Source organism: Abramis brama (assembly GCF_963993115.1).
Source record: "Abramis brama genome assembly, chromosome: 10".
Taxonomy (NCBI): domain Eukaryota; kingdom Metazoa; phylum Chordata; class Actinopteri; order Cypriniformes; family Leuciscidae; genus Abramis; species Abramis brama.
In genome coordinates this window covers 32,024,317-32,035,051 of record NC_139972.1, presented here as the reverse complement: position 1 = coordinate 32,035,051, position 10,735 = coordinate 32,024,317, and the positions used below count along the sequence as shown (strand labels likewise).

Genomic DNA, 10,735 nt, shown 5'->3' with positions numbered 1-10,735 from the left:
TTTCATGTAAAAATGTATGTGAAATGTGATTTCACCTAAAAAGTGGCAAAAGGGTCTGAACAAAAGATTGATAGACAGAAAAGCTGTGAAAACACTGTAATTTGTTTCAGACGGTTTTCAATTCTTACTTCCTACTCGAACCTCCATAGGTTTGTAACAAATTTGCATAATGGGCTTCTTCAATGGCTGCCTGTGAACAATGTCTACTTTGACCCTCAAACACTAGTTGTAGCTGAGGCCTGGAAGAGTTTGGTTTGTGTTGTAGACATGTCGAGAAGACACTGTTTTATGCGCTGCGAAAACAAACCCACTTTTCAGCACATCAAAAGGATGAGGACTCAAGCCCAAATTGATACGGTAAAATAAACGCCATCGTTACCATTCGTATCACTGTGTGTACAAGTGCTGAGGAAGATCAGATATGGAACTCAGATATAGTAAAGGGCACTTGGTTTCTAAAACAGGCTGTATCGTAGACCAATAACAACAGACTGGATAATTTGACCAATCAGAGAAGAGTATCCAAAGTCGCTTTGGATAAAAGTGTCTGCTAAATGAATAAATTGTAAATGTAATGAGCAAGCTCTCAGAAAGGAGGGGTTTAGAGAGACTGAATCCTTCACTGAACCGTTTAAGTCTAGGGATGTCAATTTAGATAAATTCCCATAATCAATCATTGTTTAAATTAACAATCAATTGTCCGATTAATTGTTGACCATAATCTCTTAAATCCGAAGCGGGGGGAGGGCTAAGATATCATGTTACTTGACCCCATGATAACTAACACAATATAGGTGTCGTTTTAAAGCTTAGAAGCTCAGCTTTACAGTGAATATAGGGAATATGACCATCACTTAAGTGCTTTTAAATTTGCTGACAAATTAAAAAATACTCTTAATTAAAAAGAACTGCTTTGCATAAAAATGTGATCTGTAAAATCTGGACGGGGAAAGAAAACTGTGGAAGTATAATCTGTAGTTTCCGCGAAAGCCTAGAGCGTGTTGTGTGTCATCAGGCGGAGTTTTGCTGACAAATAAACGTGAATTTATCAGTCCAGGTAACATGGAAAACGAGTAAACATTGTTAATTTATATACATTTCCGACACTGTAACAATACAAAGTGAGTTGAAAATCGGCAAAGTGTTTTTGACCTTGGATGCATGTAAACCTATTGTAGGAGACCTCCAAAACAACATTAGAAAACTTTAAAATAGCATAATAGGGGGCACTTTGATAAAGAAAGACAAACAGGCCTCACCATTGCTGTTTTTAAGGATGTGCTGTCCATGCCAGGGAGGTTGGCCAAGGGACCCTAAGAAGGAGAACACAGAAAAACATGAGAGAAGGATACACAACTACTTCCCTTCAGCTGTGTGAACTGAAACAGCCTGCGGCACAGATATAACACATAAACAAAGAGAAGGAATAGGTGCAACAGGACAGCTTGAAAACACATGAAGTGAGAAATTTCACATTTCAACCTAATTCGTAGCTGCTTTGTGACGCTGTTGAATAGATGGATAGATGGAAAATATGGCTGAGAAAAGAACATCTTTTGACCATCTATTGTACAATGCAATTGAACAGCAACAGCACTTCGCTAGGTGTTGCATTATGAATTGACTTCTGATACACTCAATTGAGTTCTTGAACTCAAGCTTGTGTACCCAGAATCCTTTATGTTCACACACTTGTAGAGATTATGGGTACATTTATACAACAACGATATGCTTAAAATGGAGAAGTTTTTCCTTTGAGTTTTCCACGTACAGATGACACCATTGTCAAAACGATCCCCATTCACACGGATCCGCGAAAACGACTAAAAACGCTGTGTTCTGCTGCCAGGCCATTAGATGGCGATGAAACACTATAGACTGAACACGTAATACGCATGTGCATGACATCATCGTCTTCAGAGATTCATGTTTTTGTTGTTTACATGGAGACAGTTTTCAAAAACTCACTTTGAACCCCGTTTTTAACGCCGTTGTCGTGTAAACGAACAGCCAAAACGCATACAAGTTTGGTGTCGTGCAAACAGCCCCTATGATTGCAGTGGACTCTAAAATTTGATTGGATGAGAACCGTTTAAAGTCGTTATAGAATAGCCAATTTACAGAAAGTTGTAAATGCACCGACTAAATATTATATGAATTATAATTAGTCGCTACAAACAACGCAGTTAAGATAGGAGGAATCCTTCAAGAGGAATCCACACAATTGGGAAACATTTACCCATGCAGGTTTCGCAACAGGTTCAAGTCTTTACGCGAATTTGCCGCATTGTGCTTCAAACATTGCTACACTACTGACAATAAACAATGGACCTTTCAGATCATTCATCACAATGATTTTTTTTACCACAATTAAGGAGGTTTTAGACATGAATCCTTGTAATGCACAACCTCTCATGGCTGATATTATAAAACGGATGATTCTGAAGTTCTAGGTACTTCGCACCAACATGAACAGTGTACAAAAGATTCATTATGAGTGTCAAACATCAACAGGATCTTAATACAGTCTAGTGGTCTTTTTCTAGCGTATACAATTTGTAGGTTGGTAATGTTTTTAAAATGATGCCATGGACATGAGACACAAAGTTGGCTTTTGAGGGCCTGGTTGATGAATAATGTCTGTTGTGGGCAGCAGGAGCCGTATAAAGCCGAGACAGGCCGTAATTACCAGCGTTGAGTGGACAGAGAAGACATTGAAGCAGTAGGCGAGACAGTTGTGTCCTGTGCTGTGGACAGCAGGTGTCCAGAGACGCTTAGTCACACGCCAGCCTTTTACGGGGGTGTGTGATGAGGACAGGCGTGGAAATGCCCAGACTGCACTGCTCTGCCAAGACCCACACACACCCGTGCTTACTTTCAATGCTTCTTGCTTTCTCGCCTGTCTTCTGTAATATAACACCTTGCTTAAAGTGCCGCAACATGTCCGAAAGAGTCGCCAAGTTCACTGGAAACTTTTTCACCTGACAATTACTCCGCTCAAACACCCATAAACGAGAGTAAGCATCAAAAGCTGTAGGAACAACATGAAAGGGCAACAGTTCTTGCTTTATAAGTCATGACGAATAAATTGCGATTTAGTGAGTCAGTAGCTGTTTCAAGTGATTCATTAAAAAGAACTGAATCATTCTTGCCAGTTCATTGACTACACTGGCCACTGTATGTTTCTGATTTGATAAAAAAAAAAAAGAAAAAAAAAAGAAGTAATTTTTTGAGATTCGGACTACACCGGTAATGTTGTGTTTTCGATTCATTAACAAGAAATGGATCATTTGTGTAAGTTAACTGCCTTAAGAATCATTCATTTGGTAATCTGGCAACACTGGTTGCACTGTAAGTGTTTGATTCACTAAAATAAATCAAAAGAGTCATTCATTTAAAAATCAGACTACACCAGTCATGATGTACATTTTCTTTCATTAAAAAAACTGGATTATTCATGCCAGTTCATTAGCAGAAGAATCAGAGTACACTGGTCGCACTGTATTTATTTATTTATTTTGTATTAATTAAAAATACGAGACATAAGAATCATTTGGACTACACTGGTCAAGCTGTGCAGTTTTGATTAATTTAAAAGAACTTGCTCATAGATGTCAATAGTTCAGGAATCAGACTACACTGGTTGCATAATAAATAAATAAATAAATAAACAAACAACAACAACTCATAAAAAGTTGCTGAGTTTGAGAATTGAGACCGTTGGTTTGAGAATTGGACTACACTGTCGTATTTTTAATGTGCAACAAAGAAAAACAAACATCTGGAATGAGTTCCAAAAAATAACTGGTTCTCAGTTCCTGAACTGACTCATACGACATACTTCTGTGGAGCACAAAAGAAGAAACTTTGAAGAATAGTTGAAAAAGAGAGGAGCCAACAGTGAAATACTATAATGTTGTTGTTATTAGATCTTCAGCGATCTTAAATATCTGCAATACACCTTTATAGTACACGATGTAAGAAGAGATGCTGAGTGCTTTCAGCTGTGCCAAGCCACATCATTAATGAACAACAACAAAACAAAAGGTAAACCATTTGCTTGGTCTAATCTGCAAATGCGTGCACAGATGTTTACAGGTAATCGTGTTTACAGCATAAGCTTTATTTTTGTGTTCTTTTTCAATCTCAGGCCATTTCCTGCCATGTGATGAATTTGCCTGAACAACCCTGCTCTGTGATTTTATTAATGAGCCTCGAACCATAGGGTAACCATGGAAATACGGTCTAAAGGGATGGAATAGACAATAGACATTTCAAATGTAAAATGAAAAGATAATAAGGAAGTAATGTGTGCTATTAGTGTGTGTGTGTGTGTGTGTGTGTGTGTGTGTGTGTTGGTGGTGATATAAAAGGTGAAACATGGGCCACAGATAGTGTTTTGCAAAAGAAAGTTAAACCAGGAATCTACACATTTTTCATTTCAAAATTCCATACTTTTCCAGACTTCTCTGTAGATTTTTCGGACCTAATTTAACATCCAACTGTTAAAATAAATAACTGCCAGAATATCAGGGCCAAAATTTTTTGTTCTGAACAGAAACACTTATTTAATATTACCTTTAACTGGTTAATAACATTATTTTATCATTCTGTATAATATTTTTATTTGTTTGGCAGTCAACCAATCATGGATTCAAATATTACGGTCTATGCAAATGTGACATTGGACGTCGGTCCTTTTCTTAAAAAAAACTTTAAGAAACACATTCTGTTTATCAGGTTAATCAGCTTTGAATATTCCATCAGATTTTAGAACTGAAACTTTCCTCTTTATACACTCATTTACCCTTGATGAGAAGCAAGAAACACTCAAAATGTTCAGGCTGCATTGAAAAGCATAAAAGCAGCACTAAATAACTGATAATAATCGTCAGTGAGCTGCTCTGCGAGGATAATTTCCTTAAAAGCTTTATTTCTGGGTATTGTGAAGCTGTGTATAATTCATATAATTCCTGAAAACGCTGGGAAACTTCTGCAGTTGCAGAGCAGTCGACTGAGCAAAACGGAGAGGGGGAGAGTTTTGGGGATTTTTTGCACGGTTCAAAGTGTGATCCAAGAAGAAGAGCCGTTCCTTACTCAAATCCTGAGCGGTTTTCACACGAGTTCTCACCTGCTCTGCGCTGTGCTGCTGGACACAGCTGTAGATGTGGCTCAGTGCGGCTCTGGCCAGCACGAACGTCGCCTGCTCGTTGATCAGAGTGTCCAAGTGAGCCTCAATCTACAGCAAGTGACCAATAAAAAGAACTCAATAATCGCTTTCATTTAGAACTCAGTTTGACCCATTTATCATTTTAAATTGTCTTAGAATTTCAAATTTTGCAATAAGTCCATGTGTAACACACCTGAAATTCCAGCATTTCCAAGCGTTTATCGGTGAACTCGAAGAGCGCCAGTGTGGTCTTCATCATGTAGAGGGAGTTGACCATGTAGGTGGCCATATCCGCTGTGCCCAGGTTACTGGCTGATACCGTGCAGAGCTGCAGCAATGGGTCAAGGATGCAGGACAACACCTGAGAACCAGCGTAAAAAGAGAAAACATCATGACCTCTGTTATACATAAACATTATCAGTGTTGGGGAAAGTTACTGTTAAAAGTAATGTGTAACAATATTGTGTTACTCCCTAAAACTAAAAGTGCATTACTTAGTTACTTTTTATGGAAAGTAATGCATTACGTTACTTTTGCATTACTTTTTTTGTAATGAAATTTTTTTATAATAACAAAAAACTAAAGTTCTATTTTGGCAAATGTAAAGGCCCTTTGATGTTTAAAGTCGTTTTTGCTAATTAGTATGGTTGAATTAAATCGTGGAAGGTCAACAGCTAAGGCATCGGTTAATAAAGTGAGATTAAATACATAAAATAAATGTGTGAAAAAAGTTATCTGATTACGTAAAGTAATTTGATAACGTAAAGTAATTAACTATGTAAAGTAATCTGATAACGTAATCTAATTACATAAAGTAATCTGATAACGTAAAGTAATTACGTAAAGTAATCTAATAACGTAAAGTAATTACGTAAAGTAATCTGATAACGTAATCTAATTACATAAAGTAATCTGATAATGTAAGGTAATCTGATAACGTAAAGTAATTAACTACGTAAAGTAATCTGATAACGTAATCTAATTACATAAAGTAATCTGATCATGTAAAGTAATTACGTAAAGTAATCTGATAACGTAAAGTAATTAACTACGTAAAGTAATCTGATAACGTAATCTAATTACATAAAGTAATCTGATAATGTAAAGTAATTATGTAAAGTAATCTGATAACGTAATCTAATAACGTAAAGTAATTAACTACGTAAAGTAATCTGATAACGTAATCTAATTACATAAAGTAATCTGATAATGTAAAGTAATTACATAAAGTAATCTGATTACGTAAAGTAATTATGTAAAGTAATCTGATAACGTAATCTAATAACGTAAAGTAATTAACTACGTAAAGTAATCTAATAACGTAATCTAATTACATAAAGTAATCTGATAACGTAAAGTAATTACGTAAAGTAATCTGATAACAAAGTAATCTGATTACGTAACTCGCGTTATTTGTAATGCTCAACACTAAACATAAGTAAAGCACGCATATTTGGAAAACAGTGTATAATATTACTGAAATGCATAAACACAAATATAATAAGACAACCGAATAATTTATTGAATGAAACGATAATAAAAAATATTCAAGCTTTACAAAATGTTTCGCTTCTACTTCCACTTGATAAATGTTCTATAATACATAAATACAAGTTAACAATAAACAAAAAACAAAACGGGGAGTATTTATTTCTGACAACCACATTCCAGTCACTAAAAGGTGGAAACACACTGGATTTCTCCACAAAACAAGAAATAAAAAGTCACCTGTGCAAAGTCAGCCTGTCGGGCATCAAGAGGCAGAACTGATGAATCATGGGAGGCCAAAACCTCTCTGAGGAGCGACAGAGTCTGAGTGAGGGAGGCAGTGGGACCCAGATCAGGAGGAGGAAGCTCTACCTGAGGAAACATTTAACAGTCTTGTTTAAAACACAAGTAATATATTGTAGGTTTCATGGGTTTTATACTTTTTTCAACACAAGTTTTAATTTAATGACTTTAAAAGTGACACATGGTGCACCCATCAAGTACTAATATTTCCCCTCACACCACATTTTGACTTTAAGCTCACAAAAATATCACAATGAATTTTAAATAAATAAAAAAACAGAAAACATGTCCATCATGAGATGGACATTAAAACCACTGTGTATAAAGTGCATTTTTAATATCATGTCATTGACCCACAGCCAAAACATTCAGAGTTTTAGACTCTGTACATTCAGACTTTTAATAGCAGTATTTACCGCTCTAACTCATGTCCAATACCCTCAAACCCAAGCCAGGCATGTCTGACAGTGAGACTGACACCTCTGAAGGCTGACTAATAAACACCCTGCTACGCGAACACTACCTAGGGCTCTGCTGCCTCTAATATATCTTATTAGCTCGGGCTGGTGTTCCTGGCACCGAGAGACGTCAGGGAGCGATACGTAACGTCCTAAGCCTGATTAGATTAGCGGGCTGCTAAGGCCATAATTCTCTCAGAAGTGTGGAGAGGAGGCCATCTTGCTCTTGCTATTGATCCACTTATCAATGAAGTGTTTTTTTTTTTTTCAAAGTAGCCTGTTCATGTTCAAGGATATTTTGGGGCTAATTTAAAATCCTTGGTGCGAGAATGCTGTTTTTCAGCCTGGCAAAAACACCATCCAACTGATGAATGACCGTAAGGCACATTTGTTGTGTCAATCACCATCGATGGATAGGATGTTGTGTTAGAGCGCCACAATGCAAGGGTGTTCTGGGTTGTTTTCAGCCAGTTTTTGGAAGTGTTTTTATTGACCATTAAGGTGTTATTATTTACTGGTTTACTAGCATGATGACGGCAGAATTTTCATATCTTTTCAGATATATGAAAATGGGAACACCAGACCACAAGAAGAGAGATTTGATGAATTTGGAATGTGTACAGTAAGTGTTATTTTAGTATCATTTACATATTATTATAGCTTGAATTAGCTTATATTTTCAGTGTTCGTTTTAGGTTCTAGAGGCTGAAAAACACAGCGAGCATCACACGTGCTTCAGTGTGTGTTTGTGTGTGAGGTAAATTAAACCGCGTGTCACTCATTCACTCATTCACTACTCATTCACACGCAGAACATGCAGGATTCATATTTAAATAGTCGTACTCTCACGCCCAGATGCGTTCTCAGGTACTGATATTTGCCACAATTGATTTAATGTGAATCGGTACTCGGTAGTACCGACGTAATTCGGTCGGTGCCATTAAAAGTACCAAGTTCAGTACCCGACCCTAATGACAAGAAAAAAAACCCCGGAGAAGTACTTACTTTATCCATGAGGCGACTGGCATGGAGACTGAGACTGTTGAAGAACATCTTCTTACTGAGCATGTGCATCTCATCGATGGTCATCAAAAGAGAGGAAACGCTGGTTCCCATGATGCCACTGAGAGAGAGGAAACACGCGCATTCAGAAAAAATGTTTTGGCTATGCCAAAAACTGGATTTATGTTTTGGATCTATGTCAAGCTCTTCAGTAAAATAAGGAGGAGGATTTGTCCTTTCATTAACCATAGGTGTGTGTGTGTGTGTAGGTGTGTGTGTGTGTGTACCTGATGGTGTGATGGTAGAACTTGAGCAGGTTGGAGAGTTTATACAGAAGAACTGCACCAGGCTCTGCAATGATCACCTGCTCGATTCGCACCTGGAGGAAGAAATAAAAAAACAAACACAGATCAACAATTCTGGTGTCGGGTGTTGCGCAAGTCAGTACAGGTTTGATACTACAAGAAAATACTGAAGTTAATAAAAAAAAAATAATCACACACACACACACACACACACACACACATACACATACACATATATATATATATATATATATATATATATATATATATATATGCTGGCAAGTTGAGGGGTTTATGGAATTAAGAAATGTTGCAAGCAGGACTTGAACCTCAGTTGTCCATTTAAGCACCACAGCTCAACTACTAAAAATTAATCCTAATTATTAGTTGTAATGACAGTGTTTTCATCTCACCTTGAGTGGTCTGCACACGCCTTCAGTGATGTGGCCAACTACTTCCTGCATGTTTTCTTCAACCCCTGCATGGACACAGCACAACAATTGATCTACAACTCGACTACTTTCCCAGAGCGAGGAAAAGCTCTAAAATGTTTGAAGTCTTAATTGCTTAATGTTCACACTGCAGTTAATTACGGCTGTCAGTTCACCTTTTAGAACTTAATCCTGTTCTGTACACACACGGTTCAGTCATTTACGTGAGTAACTCCAGACAATTGCAGGTAGTGACAACGGCATTTACAAAAATTCTACACAGTGTGTACAGAACCGAACTGAACATCTAGATGTTAATGACGTATTTAAACATGCATCAGGGATGTGTCTCTTTTCTGTGTGTGTGTGGTGCAAGAAAACCACAAGGGAAAGAGTTACGAGTCTTGACTCATTCGTGTCTCATTCGTGTCGAAAAAAAAACTGCGAACAAGAACAAGCTCATAAAAACCGAGCTAAATCAAACTGCTTTATATGGAAAACAATACCTAAATATTGCGACCCGCATCTGCCTACTAGTCTTTGGTCACTGTAATATTCATTTTGCCAAAAATAGTGGATACCAAACACGTGAGACACAAGAACATTGCTATGGTTACCATGGCATCAATCATCGCAATTTTGAGTTTTGTTCCGTACCCACATGGAATGCACTTTAGGGGATTCACTCCCGTATTTAAATGCAGTTGTCTCCCGAAACTTTACAGTGTGTACGTGGCCAAAGTGAAGTCATATTACCAAGAACATTGCTATGGTTACCATGGCATCAATCATCGCAATTTTGAGTTTTGTTCCGTACCCACATGGAATGCACTTTAGGGGATTCACTCCCGTATTTAAATGCGGTTGTCTCCCGAAACTTTACAGTGTGTACGTGGCCAAAGTGAAGTCATATTACCAAGAACATTGCTATGGTTACCATGGCATCAATCATCGCAATTTTGAGTTTTGTTCCGTACCCACATGGAATGCACTTTAGGGGATTCACTCCCGTATTTAAATGCGGTTGTCTCCCGAAACTTTACAGTGTGTACGTGGCCAAAGTGAAGTCATATTACCAAAAGATTCTGTGAAATTTCATTGGCAAAAATAGGCCAATTGTCCATTGTCAACAGAAGTAGTGTTTAGGGGCTTTCACACTGGGTAGTTATAGGAACTCGGTTAGAGGAAATAGCCACCAGGACGGTCCCCTGAGAACTACATTTCACCTAGGGTCATCGACAGCTGGAGGATGGCGTGATCGGAGCTGTGTTTTTGTTGTTGTGTCATGGGTTTCGTGATAACGGAGATGAAATGTAGACGTACAGATTATGTGATTGAAAGAGCAAAAAGGAAGGACAAAATCTCCAATGACAACAAGCATCGATTAAGAGAAAAGAACACAAGGCCACAGACAAAGGTGACATAAATGCCATTAACATTAGCTTTCTGTGTGTTTATGTCTATAGCGGTTTTCCATGTTTGAGGAGTAATGCTGCGTTCCAGACAACTTGGAATTTGGATTTTTACCACCTCATTCTTGGATATAACGTCTGGAATGCCGATCAAGGTCGGACATTC

The 10,735-nt window shown here is 37.6% G+C and overlaps 1 protein-coding gene across 1 annotated transcript in view; it reads right to left on the bottom strand.

Moving 5' to 3' along the window:
* Positions 1–10,735, bottom strand: part of cog6 (component of oligomeric golgi complex 6) — a 46,150-nt gene that overhangs the window by 5,758 nt on the left and 29,657 nt on the right. Inside the window, exons 11-17 of the mRNA XM_084125384.1 lie at positions 9,140–9,204; positions 8,709–8,800; positions 8,425–8,542; positions 6,899–7,030; positions 5,364–5,531; positions 5,132–5,239; positions 1,260–1,313 (exon numbers count right to left, since the gene is read on the bottom strand). Coding sequence (XP_083981510.1) covers positions 1,260–1,313; positions 5,132–5,239; positions 5,364–5,531; positions 6,899–7,030; positions 8,425–8,542; positions 8,709–8,800; positions 9,140–9,204 — 737 coding nt within the window. The remainder of the gene's footprint in view (positions 1–1,259; positions 1,314–5,131; positions 5,240–5,363; positions 5,532–6,898; positions 7,031–8,424; positions 8,543–8,708; positions 8,801–9,139; positions 9,205–10,735) is intronic.